Source organism: Mustela nivalis (assembly GCF_964662115.1).
Source record: "Mustela nivalis genome assembly, chromosome: 6".
In the NCBI taxonomy this organism is placed as follows: domain Eukaryota; kingdom Metazoa; phylum Chordata; class Mammalia; order Carnivora; family Mustelidae; genus Mustela; species Mustela nivalis.
The window spans coordinates 102,625,188-102,638,330 of record NC_139025.1 but is presented as its reverse complement, the minus strand read 5'-3'; the positions used below and the strand labels follow the sequence as shown (position 1 = coordinate 102,638,330).

Sequence of the window (13,143 nt, the reverse complement as noted above, 5' to 3'; positions counted from 1 at the left end):
GAGAACAAGGTGCCAGGGGCTGTTCTCTCCACCTGGCCCCAGGGACCTTCTCACCTGCTTCTGAGGCAACCAGCTAGGACTCCCTCTCTCCCAGGGTGCACCCCAAACCTACCACTACCTGCATGGCCTCCATGCTCACCTTTCTGGGACTCATTTTCTCACTCCTAAAGTGAGAACACTAATCACCACCTCGCAAAGTTACTGTGAGGACCAGCCAGACCCACACATGCCAGGAGACGTCCACAATGCCTGGCCCAGAGGGTCAACTACTGACGACGCCCTCCTATGCCCTTCTATCCCAGCCTGCTGCAAACTTACTGGCTACCCCCATTGCCTCCCTAGTGGCCCTGGGCCCATGACGACGGGGACCACAGCTTCATTCTGCCAAAAGCAAGCTGACTGTGTGTGGAGCAGCCTTCTGGAATCACGTCCTTGTGCAAATGGGAGAGGAGGTGTTGGAGGTGGCTGCAGAGAAGACTAGCCCCTCTCCTCCCGGAAATCTGTAGTGCTCTCCCCTTCATGGGGGCCCTAAATTGATGAAAATCTGTTTCCTATCTCCCACCCCTCCCCCGGTCCAGCCCTGGGTGCCAAGCCTCGGCCAGTCGCTCCCACCCCGTCCCTCGTCCCTAGGGTCAAAGTGCCAGGCTTCAGAGCGCGCCCGAGAGCACAGCGGACAGGCCGGGGGCCGGCCACAGCTCCCGAGGGCAAGGCCGGCCAAACCCCCCAGACGGGGGTGGAGGGGGTACGGTGTGAGGGACCCGGGCGGCGGGCTCGGGGAACCCGAGAGCGCACCCCGGAGCAACCTGCCCCCGCCAGCCCCAGCCCCGCGCGCCCTGTCGCGCCCGTCGAGCCCGCAGATGGGCGCTACTCACGGCGAGAGGCTGCGCTGGACGGGCACGGCGGACGCGACGGGGTGCGCGCCGCACGGCTCTGCTCTGCTCCCGGCCGGCTGCCCGCCCGCGGAGCCGCGGAGCAGCCGAGAGGGCGGAGCGGCGGCCCCGTCCCAGGCGCCGGCTGGAGGCGCGCCCGGCGTCCTGGGACCGGGGCTCGCGGCGCCCCCTGCTGGGATCCCCCTCTGGACTGCCCTGAGGTGAGCGTCGAGAGCCTCCTGCCAGGTCCCCAGACACCTCCAGGAGTCGTGGGGAGAGCCAGCAGCGAGACTCTGCCCGCGTCCTTAGCGTTCTGCCCCTCACAGGCTGTGTGGCCTTGGACAAGTCAACTAACCTCTCCAATTCTGATCTGGAAATTGCTTTAAATGAGCCGATGATAATCTGCTATATCTTGGCACAATCGCTCAGAAAATGGTATTTCCTTGTCCTCTCACTCCCGATCCCTTGCCCACCCCTCCACCCCCCACAACGCACACACCGTGAGAGAGGAAGTCCCACGAGGGAATAGGCCGTTTCCTCCCTCCCAGCCGGGATGCTCTTCTGGGAACATCACCACTGGCTTTCACAGCTGGGTGGGGGCTGAGATGGAGAAGGACACTCCCCTTGTCCCCACAACCCCCAGCTTAGGAGTGGCCTAACCTCGGGTGCCCTCTATGTCCCCTCCCCCCAGCCTCTGCAGGGTTGGTGAGTGAAGCCCCACATCACCGTCAAGCCCCACATCACCGTCAAGCCTTCCTTAATAAAGGACTTGGCAGTGGATTCCTCCTCTCTGTCTTCTGCCAAAAATCCCAGGAAAAAAAAAAAAGGAATGAGAGTGGAGCGGGTGATGGGAAGAAGGAAGTGGAAACAGAATCACAGCCAAGACAGAACTTATTTGAAGACAAGAGACAGTTTAGCGAAAGGAAATGGAGGCCCCTTCCCAGAGTTTCCCATCCCTAAGTCACCAACAGGGCTCCTCAAGGGGTCCTAGAGGAAACGGTGTTTGATTTGGAGTTCTGCTCCTTGGTTCAAAGCCCTGCTCTGCCATTCCCCATGTATAGTCTTAGGCATGGCACCTGAACTTCTCCTTCAAAGTCAGTAAAGTGGGGCAAACACCGCCCCCCTTCTTATAGTTTCTAATGGAGCTACTATGGGACTGAAATGAAACATGTGTTAAGGGATGCCTGGGTGGCTCAGATGGTTAAGCATTTGCCTTCAGCTCAGGTCATGATCCCAGAGTGCAGGGATCCATTCTCACACTGGACTCCTTGCTCACTGGGGAGCACGCTTCTCCCTCTGCTTGCCGTTCCCCCTGCTTGCTCTCTCTCTCTGACAAATAAATAAAGTCTTTAACAACAACAAAGTCAGTGATAGAGGAGGTCACCCACAGAAGTTTCACCAGTGTAGGGAGACCCTTTATCCTCTGACTACTCTCAAAACACACACACACACACACACACACACACACACACACACACTTCCAGTTATCTATTGCTATGTAAGAAGACACCTCAGCCTTGGTGCCCTGAAACAGCAATATTGCCAGGCTCACAAATTCTGAGGTTCAAGAATTCAGACAGTGCACAGGATGGCTGAGCTCTGCTCTGCAATGCCCAGGGCCTCAACTAGGAAGATCTGAGTGGTGGGGAATAATTTGCATGGCTGGGAGATAGAATATTCTGGAGGTTTCTTCATTCACATCATAGCCTGGGCTATGATGAAGCCAAGCTGGAATCAGCCAACACTGCCAGAATACCTACATGTCACCTCTCCATCACTTCCCCAGTGAGCCTCATGCTTAACACCTAATTTGCAAAAACAACATCCCCTCACATGAGGCAAAACTGACATTCTTAGGTTTGATACTTGGCAAATTAGCCGAAGAACATCACAGCAGGAAGGGTCATTTTCAGTCATCCCATCCAGCCTGTCATTTTCAGACAAGGAAACGGAGGCTCAGAAAAGAAAAAATGACTTGTCCAAAGTCACACAGCTGGTGAGAGGCAGAGCTAGGATTAGAACCAGGCCTCTGCCAGATTCTGTCTGGTGCTCCCTGCACTGTTCTTGCCAAATGCAATTGCCTAGGGAGGTACCATCTGGAAATGCATTTTTTGTTTAAGGTTGAGTGAACGTATCAGACCTTCACCTGAGAGCAGCAACAGGACACTGAGCACTGCACATGGGACCAAGGAGGCAGTGGGCAGAGAAAGACCCCGAGGGTAATAGCAAGAAGTGCATCTATTCCAGAATGAAACCATAGGAGGGGCTGGGTATGAAGAGCTAAGAGTGTGATTCTGCTCCAACTCCTGCATGCTTCCCACGGCTGGCAAAATAGCACAAATGCCTCACTCTGGCAATTAAGGCTCCAACCTGCAGTTCCCAAGCCCACACATACACCCTTTTCCCTCGTATGCCTGCACAGCCAGCGCTCTTGCCAGGTTGGATTATTAGCTGTTCCTGCCTCCATGCTTTTGTTTAAGTCACTCCACCCTCCCCCAGTCCCATCCTACAAAATCATAGGGCTCTTGAAGGATGGGTATCCTTATCTTCCACGGACACCATCTCCCTTCCTCTCCAGATGGCTTTCTCCCCAGAGCCCCACCACTCTTGGTTTGTACCAAATTGGCATTCTCCTTCCCCTATTTTAGTTATCATCAGTGTCCACTTCCCTTTGCCTTTAGGGCAAGGACAATGTCTCCTTCATCTCTGTACCCAGGCAATGGCTGATAGTCCAAACCTGATAAAGTTTGTTAGATTGGATTGCTAGAATGTAAATAGCCCAAGACAACTGTCTTGTTTTCTGTTGTCTCCCAAGGATATCCAAGTCCCTAGCCCTTAGAAATTTTACGTTGGATGGAGAGACATATAACTCATTTTAATAGCTGCCACATACAGCATTTCTTCCAGCAAGTACCTTCTCCATACCAGGAACTTTACTTTGGGGTGGATGCAACGATCCCTTTCTATAGATGATGTAGCTGAGGTTTGGGAATGTTGACTTGCCCAAGTTCCCCTAACTTGTAAGTAGCTGAGCTCCGCTGTGAATCTGTCCTGCCCACCTCCAAAGACCAGGATCTTTCTGCTCCCCTGACCCACCTACACACTGTCTTCTCTCAGTGGAAACTTCCAAAGATTCCAAAATGGTGTTAATGTATTAATGTATTAATGGGGTTCTCAGCCCAGGCTGCACATCAGAATTGCCTGAGGGTGTTTAATGATCCCCGCGCTCAGACCACACCCCTCACCAATGACATAGCAACCTCTGGGCATGATGTCTGGGCATCAGTAGTGGTTAAAACTCCCAAGTGATTCCAGTGGGCAGGTTGAGAACCACTTTGCTCATGTCACAAAGATCTGGGGAAATGAAACCACCCTCCATCAACCCAATAAACTGTAAACACATCTGAGCACCTGCTTCGTTCAACACACTCCAAGGGACCGTGAGATGGGTGAGTTACAAGAGCTTGAAGCTTCCACAGAGAACAAGTCCACCGGGAAAGAGGTGACCATGGCAGGCAGCAAAGGGCAATGAAAGTGGTGATATCCTAAAGCACAGTTTGGTTGCCCGGCAAGTATACAGAGCCTAACAACCTGTGGACAAGGAGACAGGGCAGGGATTAAGATGATGCATGTGTTGGCTGGGGCAGCTGGCCCTGGGGTCAGCCCAGAGGGTAGATAGTGTGAGGACAAATGATGCCAGGTCCCTGCATGCAGTTTACTTACTGTGCGATCTAGGGCAAGCTTCTTGATCTCTCTGTGCCTCCTTATCCTCAGTGGTCAAGTGGAGCTAAGATTTGTCTCCTAGGCTGTTGTGAATGTTCAGTTCATCAAGGATCCATGCAAAGGACTGTGGCCTGACTTCTCAGCCCTTCCCGGTACCTGGTACATGGCAAAGTGCTCAATGAGTCTTAGCTCTTTTAATTTTTCCTTAAATGTCTGCTGTGAGCTTCCTTAGAGGAGGAAATGGAACTTAGCCATCTTTTCACCCCACCCACCTACAGCCTGGCCCAGAGCATGTTCTTAGCAAGTGTCAAATGAAGTCTGGAATGCAGGCTTCTTGACAGTGGGCCCAGTGTGGACTCTTAGGCTATTAGAGCAAGCCAGGAGAGGGCACAGGTGGTTCCTCCCTGGCTGGCTTTCCTCCGGGCTGGAAGGCAGGCCGGAGGCCTCCTCCTCCCAAAGGTGGCCCTGTGGCCTGACTTCTCAGCCCTTCCCAGTCCTGCCTACCCTTCCCTGTGCCCTCTGCTCTCCCACACCCAGCTAGGCAGGGCCAGGGCGTGTGGAAAGGGCCCAGAAGCCCTTCCTGTTTCCTCCCTCAGAAGGCCCACTGGCTTCTGCAGTCAGAGGTGACTGCTTCGAACTTTAGCCTTACTGGACTCAGCAAGGCCTTGACCCCACCAAGAAAGGAGCTGGGCCATGAAAGGCCTTGCCTTTTCCTGGAAGCCTAGAGAATGGGGATTTCCTGAGCATATAAGCACACCCATTCACTCTGCAAATATTGAAGGACACCTCCTGGGGCTGGGTTCCATTAAGTGTAAGCATAGAATCAATGCCCAGATGTTTATAGCAGCAATGTCCACAACAGCCAAACTATGGGAAAAACCTAGATGTCCATCAACAGATGAATGGATAAAGAAGATGTGTTGTGTGTATATATAATACACACACACACAATCGAATACTATACAGCCATCAAAAAAAACCCAAAATCTTGCCATTATGGAACTAGAAGGTATTATGCTAAACAAAATAAGTGAATCATAGAAAGGCAATTATCAAATCATATCTCTCTGATATGAGGAATTTGAGAGGCAGGGCAAGGGGTCGTGGGGTGTAGTGAGGGAAAAAATGAAACAAGATGGGATCAGGAGGGAGATAAACCATAAGATACTCTTAATCTCAGGAAACAAACTGAGGGTTGCTGGAGGGTGGGGGGATATGGAGAGGTTGGTTGGGTTATGGACATTGGGGAGGGTATGTCATATGTTGAGTGCTGTGAAATGTGTAAGCCTGATGATTCACAGACCTGTACCCCTGGGGCAAATAATACATTATATGTTAATATTAAAAAAAAAAAAAAAAAGAATCAATGCCCAGAAGGGTCGGTCTACTCCAGCAGGCATCACGAGGGGTTTAAGGGGAAGGAGAGGCTTGGAAGAAGAGGACCAGGTGAGTAGGAGGCGGCAGGGAGGGGAGCACATCAGATGGGAGCAGCTGTGTGCACAAAGGGATGGGGGTAAGCAACCTCTTGCCATTTACCGTCCCAACCCCCACCTGAGTCAGCATGGGGGTCACACTGTCAGATCATGACCCAGGCATTCGCCATTGCCTTCAGTTTGGGGCAGAGTCATGGGCATGGAGTTCTTAGAGATGCCCCCCAAGACTGTGCCTACCTTTAGGGCTACAAATTTCACCTACCTGTGTCTCTAGCTTGAGGAGTCAGGTAGGCCTATTTATAGTCCGATTCAGCCACTATTTTGAAAAGTCACCTTTCCTTCTCTGAGATTTAGTTGCCTCATCTGTAAAATGGGAATATCACACTTTTCCCTCAGAATTGATGTGAGGACCAGAAAAAGTATTTGAAAAAGAATTGGGTACAAATTTCACCTTCCCTCCCAAAACTGATGTGTCCCTCTCTAAATATAGTCTGTCACTTGTGCTGTATCTCTCTAACCATGTTGTTACCACAACTGTCCCTGAGATATTTTCTTCTTTTCACCTTCATTTATCCAAGACTTAGCTCAATTCTAGCCTCCTTTACTGTTCAGATATTTCCTGGTGCCATGGGCCAGGCTCTGGGCTGGGCCCTGAGAGAAATGAGACATAGGCTCTGCCCTTCAGGATCTCCACGCCAAGCAGAGAAGCTATCCTAGAAATGAAGGTCCAGAACCCCATGGTCTGGGGCCAGGCAAGAGGCTGGGCAGAGACCCAGAGGAGCCCAGAGGTGGGAGGGATGGTCCCTGAGCCCTGAGCACAGTAGCAGGAAGGCCGCTCTGAGGAGAGAGCCTTTCCTCAACGTCACAATCATATCTGCTGAACTGAAGATAAGATTGCACCTTCCCCTGTTTGTTAATGGGTCCTTTGAGTCACTCCTGCCATCTTTCCCACACTTTGCTGGTGGTGTGGTTAGACCCACCATCAGAGGCCTTGGGTGTTTCCATGAGGGAAGGATAGGGAGGACAGAGTAGTACAGTCCTCCCCATCCCAAGAGGAACTTCAGGGCCAAACTTGGTCCCAGTCTGCTCCAACTCCTTCCACACCCCTGGCTGATCCCCGACCTCTGTGTAGGCTTGCCCTCCCACTCAGGACTCGTGCCCTGCCCTCCCTGGTCTATATCTTCCTCTCACTTGAGACCAGGTCCCGACCTAATTACAAGCAGCTGCATCCGGGAAAACAAACGCAGAAAAGGCCAAGTCCTGCCATCTATAGTGGCCTCTGTCCCAAACAGAACTGGGCCTCCATCCTCACCAGAACTGCTCTCTAGGGTAAAGAACCCCGGGACCCTCGGCTCTTTCCTTCTAGGTTTTTCCAGCCTCTCATGTCACGCTTGGTTTCTGTCACTGTCTCCACACAGATTATGCTCATCCCTCTGCTTAGATCAAACCAACATCTATAGAGAATCTATCTGAGCCAGGCACTGTACTAAGCATTTCCTATTATTTCATTTAAATGCCACGAAACATTGTATTATTACAATCTTCATTTTACAGATGAGACTTAGTGAGACTCACAGAGTTAATATGTAGCAGAGACAGGGCTCACACTCTGCACCAGTTATGCCACACCACCGATCTCCGTGTTCTGCACTGAACATTAGGAAGAGCAGAAGTTGGGGGGCTGTGTATGGTGTGACAGAATCACTCATGAATTCCACACCAGGCACAGTAGTGCCAGTAGGCTCCTCCCTTACTCTTCCACCTCCCCACTGGCCAGAGGATACAGCTTTGGATTTGAGATAAATCCGGAATAAGAATAACTCTGTGAAGGGCACCTGGGTGGCTCAGTCGGTTAAATGTCTTCCTTCAGCTCAGGTCATGATCTCAGTGTCCAAGGATCAAGCCCCACCTCTGGCTCCCTGCTCAGGGAGGACTCTCCTTCTCCCTCTGCCCCTCCCCTACTTGTACTCTCTCTCTGACAAATAAATGAATAAAATCTTAAAAAAAAAAAAAAAAAGAACTGTGAAAAAGAGAACAACCTATTCAGGAAAGCCTCCTGACAGGGCTGTGGAGACCCTCAGGAGAAGTGGAGCAGAGGTAAGTTTGGTTCTCTATGAGGGACAGAGGGCTGAAATGATAGCTTTATCTAGAAGTGAAATACACCTCAGCGTGCCATGCTCGGGGATAAGCGAAAGAAAGAAAGAAAGAAAGAAAGAAAGAAAGAAAGAAAGAAAGAAAGAAAGAAAGAAAGAAAGAAAGAAAGACTTTTTTGGCAGTTTGTCCCCAACCTTGTGTTCCAAATGCAGTCCCCAACAAGAAGGCTAGACTAACAACTCATCCAACCCACTTGTACAGTCTGTAAACTGGAAAATAAAGAAGTTAAAAAAAAAAAAAGAAAGAAAGAAAAGAAAAGAAATCTCCCAGAACAAAACAAAAGGACAAGAAGGTGGATAATATGAAGAAATGTTCAGAGGCATAGAGAATAGATTGAGGGAGTCCAACATTTGTCTAAAATAAGTATTAAGAGAGAATTAAAAGGAAGAAATAATAAAATATATACTTAAAGAAAATTACCTTTGCGTTTTTTTTTTTAAAAAAGGTAAAAATCTTCAGATTAAAGGAACCCACCAAGAGCCAAGTAGGGTTAATTGAAAAAAATATCTATACCAGGGCAAATCAGGGTGAAATTTTAGAACGCTAAGAATAAAGAAAAACCCTAAAAGAATTCAGAGGAGAAAAGCATCTTGCCTCAAGAATACAAAGGAGAGGGACGCCTGGGTGGCTCAGTTGGTTAAGCAGCTGCCTTCGGCTCAGGTCATGATCCCAGCGTCCTGGGATCGAGTCCCACATCGGGCTCCTTGCTCAGCAGGGAGCCTGCTTCTCCCTCTGCCTCTGCCTGCCATTCTGTCTGCCTGTGCTCGCTCTCTCCCCATCTCTCTCTCTGATAAATAAATAAAATCTTTAAAAAAAAAAAAAAGAATACAAAGGAGAGTAAGAGCTGTGAAGTGTGTAAACCTGGCGATTCACAGACCTGTACCCCTGGAGATAAAAATATATGTTTATTTAAAAAAAAAAAAAGAGGGGTGCCTGGGTGGCTCAGTGGGTTAAGCCCCTGCCTTGGGCTCAGATCATGATCTCAGGGTCCTGGGATCGAGTCCCGCATCAGGCTCTCTGCTCAGCAGGGAGCCTGCTTCCTCCTCTCTCTCTCTGCCTGCCTCTTTGCCTATTTGTGATCTCTCTCTGTCAAATAAATAAATAAAATCTTTAAAAAAAAAAAAAGAATACAAAGGAGACTAGCAACAGATTTCTCATTTGAAATCTGTGGTTTTAAACCAAACTGTGAATGTGAGAATAAAATGAAGCAACGTTTTGCAAAATGGCTCAGAAATCTTACCACATGCATCTGAGATGAAAAAAAGAATCACTCTGGAAAATGTAAAAAAAAAAAAAAAAATGCCTGAGCACCTGGGTGGCTCAGTTGGTTAAGCAACTGCCTTCGGCTCAGGTCATGATCCTGAAGTCCCAGGATCAAGTCCCACATCAGGCTCCCTAATAAGCAGGGAGTCTGCTTCTCCCACTGACCTCTCTCCTCTCATGCTCTCTCTCTCTCTCTCTCATTCTCTCTCTCTCTCAAATAAATAAATAAAATCTTTTAAAAAAATGTTTAAAGGATCCAAAAAAGTGGATGATATGAGATACAAGCAGTAGCTTGTGCTGAGTGGGACCCAGAAGAATGGAACACAGCTAGAAAGAAAACAAAAGAATTCTTAAAGGGCTGACACTTGAAGGATTCTCAGTTGACATGGGTTTATATTTCCTTCTTTATCCAGTCAGTACTACTTCACAAGGTCTTAGAATCACCAGACACCTTAAATGAATTGATTCAGAACTTCTGGGGGTGGGGCTGAGGAATGTGCATCTTCAACAGGCCCCTTTAGGAGATTTCATATCTACACTAAAATTTGACACCCAATGTGTATTTGTTTCTAAAGAGAATTATATATGTTCATAAAGTATATCTCATTTATTGGCTTTCAATTTTTAGAAACAATGCTTAAGCCAAGAATGAACTAGTTTAACTGTAGTACTGATTAAGATGTAATGCTATAGATCTTGGCAGCACAAAAAGTATATATAGCTAACAAATTTGGGAAGTAGAAAGGGTAGAAGGAGAGGCATTTGCTCTAGTTTATATTATATTATTTTTTCATCATAACGGAAGGCTCCTAACGGAAATGGCTGATACCAGGGTTGGGGCAGGGACAGTACAAGGATGAGAGCACAAGGCAGGGAAAGGAAAAGATGTTTTACAACCTAGAACACCTTGTGCCAGAAGGTAAAGAAGTGCTCAAAAATGGATGGTAACAAATGTGTTGGGGACAAGGGAGCCAGCTTGAAGGGGCTCCCACTGATCCAATTTGGAATAATTTGATTATTGAAATAAATAATGATAGAAACAGGTTTTAATATGTTGATATAACATATTGAAAAAAAAATTTTTTTTAAAGATTTTTTCTTTATTTATCTGACAGAGATCACAAGTAGGCAGAGAGGCAGGCAGAGAGAGAGGAGGAAGCAGGCTACCCGCAGAGCAGAAAGCCCGATGTGGGGCTCGATCCCAGGACCCTGGGATCATGACCTGAGCCGAAGGCAGAGGCTTAACCCACTGAGCCACCCAGGTGCCCCTGAAAAAAATTTTTTAATCCATGTGTCCTAATCTGATATTTAAAAATAAAAATTAAGGAGCAACTGGGTGCCTCAGTTGGTTAAAGGTCTAACTCTTAATTTCAGCTCAGGTCATGTTCTCAGAGTTGCGAGATTAAGCCCCTCATTGGGCTCCACGCTAGGCATGCAGTCTGCTTAGGATTCTCTCTCTCCATCTCCCTCTGCCTCTCCCCTTTCCCTTTCTAAAAAAATAAATTATTAAATAAATTAAAATGAAAATTAAGGGGTCCCTGGCTAGCTCAGTCAGCAGAGTACAAGACTCTTGATGTCCTGGGTTCAAGCCCTACATTGGGGATAGAATTTACTTAAAAATAAGTAAATAAAAACTTTTTTAAAAAGTTATACCTGGGGCTTCCTGGGTGGCTCAGTGGGTTAAGCCTCTGCCTTCAGCTCAGGTCATGATCTCAGGGTCCTGAGGTCAAGTCCCGAATCGGGCTTTCTGCTAGACGGGGAGCCTGCTTCCTCCTCCTCCTCTCTCTCTCTCTCTCTCTCTCTCTCTCCTTGTGATCTCTCTCTGTCAAATAAATAAAAATCTAAAAAAAAAAAAAGTTGCACCTGTTAACCTCACAGAGATTTAAAATTTTTATTTTAAAAATTAAAATTAAAGCAAAGGGAGGATAAGAAAGGAAAGCAATTATTTATTTGTTTATTTATTTTCAAAGATTTATTTATTTTAGAGAGAGAGAGAGCACGTGCATGAGCGGGAAGGGCAGAGGGAGACAGAATCAGACTCCCTGCTGAGTGTGGAGCCCAACTCAGGGCTCGATCTCACAACCCTGAAATCACAACCTAAGCCGAAACCAAGAGTTGGTTGCCTAACCAATGTGCCCCCCAGGCGCCCCTGGAGAGCAATTTAAAAAAAAAATTATTTATTTGACAGAGATCACAAGTAGGCAGAGAGAGAGGTGGAAGCAGGCTCTCCACTGAGCAGAGAGCCCGATGTGGGGCTCGATCCCAGGACCCTGGGATCATGACCTGAGCCAAAGGCAGAGGCTTTAATCCACTGAGCCACCCAAGTGCCCCTGGAGAGCGATTTTTTAAAGGAAAATGACAACTCATAAATGAAGACTTGATGGAATTAGAAAAATCACCACTTCCCCAACGCAGAGCAATGAGTGTTCAGGCAAGAAAGACTCATCACTGGATATTAAAACCGCTGAGTGAAAGATGGTCAGAAAACAAGATATTCCCATGGTTTCTAACTACCAAGCCACAGACTACTCATTACTGACGAAGAGAAAGGGGTCCTTTTACAATGAAGGAATGTGGCAGATACCACTTCAATAAAGTGTCCAAACTGAAACCTCAGTAATAATGGGACAAGCTGACATCATGTGTTGTGCTGGGAAAGAACATCACCCATGTAGTATTTCTGCCAAAAATGTGGATGCTGAATCTGGTCAAGAGGAAGCAATCAGACAAATCCACATCCTGTGGGACAACCGACCTGTACTCTTTAAAAATATCAATGTCATGAAAAAAGACGACTTCTCTACATTAGAGAGACCGAAGAGATGACAAGTCTGTGCAATGTGTGACCAGTGAGAGGATCCTGGATTTAAAAAAGAAGTTAAAAGGGACATTATTGAACAATTATGGAAATGTGAATATGGACACTTCATTATGTAATCTATCAATGCTACATCTTCCGAGTGGAGAATTACATTGTGGTTATGGAAGAGGATGGCCTTATTCTTGGGGCATGCATGTTGGAGTATTTGGAGGAGAAATGGCAGTAAGTCTACAGCTGCTCCACAAATGGTTCAGCAAAAAGGAGAATGTGTTTTTGTAGAGTATGAGAAAGCTAACCATGGCAAGCTATTAGCAACTGATAAATCTAGATGAATTCTTCTCGCAACTTCTTTGTAAGTCTGAGGTTTTCAAACCCAAAAGTTGGAGAAAGTAAAACATAACATTTATTATGGTGATTGGCAGAAAAACTAAAAATACAAATTGTTGAAGCTGGTCGTCTTTGGGGAGTGGGCAGAAAAGGACACTTTCAGTTTTCATTTTATACTTTCTGAACGTTTTTTGCTAAGCTTCGATATTACTCTTGTGATGAAAGAAAACTAGTAATTAATTAATAAAACAAATATGTACAACAGAAGTTGCTCTGAGGATGTAAGCTTGTATCTGTAGAGGCTTCTTCATTCCAAAAAAGAATTAATAAATATCGTGTTTAGTGCCATTAATGTTCATTAAGCTTGTAGACCTATTAATGGTCACTGAGGTTCTTAGAGCTCCGTCTTGCTTCCTCAGCCTCGTTTCTGCTCAATAACAGCACTCATTAAAGGGCTTGCATTATTTTACTAAACCTTACAAAGAGGAAAAAATATTGCTAAGAATATTAAATATCACTAATGTGAAGACCTAGTAGGATGTAAATATCTTTC

General features: G+C 47.1%; 1 protein-coding gene across 5 annotated transcripts in view; it reads right to left on the bottom strand.

Moving 5' to 3' along the window:
• DAPK2 (death associated protein kinase 2) overlaps positions 1 to 1,493 on the bottom strand; it is a 118,723-nt gene extending 117,230 nt beyond the window's left edge. The window contains exon 1 of one of the 5 annotated variants that reach the window (XM_082737272.1): positions 1,369 to 1,493. In XM_082737272.1, the coding sequence (XP_082593398.1) occupies positions 1,369 to 1,440 (72 nt within the window). In that variant the 5' untranslated portion in view covers positions 1,441 to 1,493. Of the gene's footprint in view, positions 1 to 872; positions 1,082 to 1,224; positions 1,300 to 1,368 lie in introns of those variants that run through there. The other 4 variants (XM_082737276.1, XM_082737274.1, XM_082737277.1 and 1 more) reach the window with 4 other exon arrangements.
• Positions 1,494 to 13,143: the final 11,650 nt, after the last annotated feature.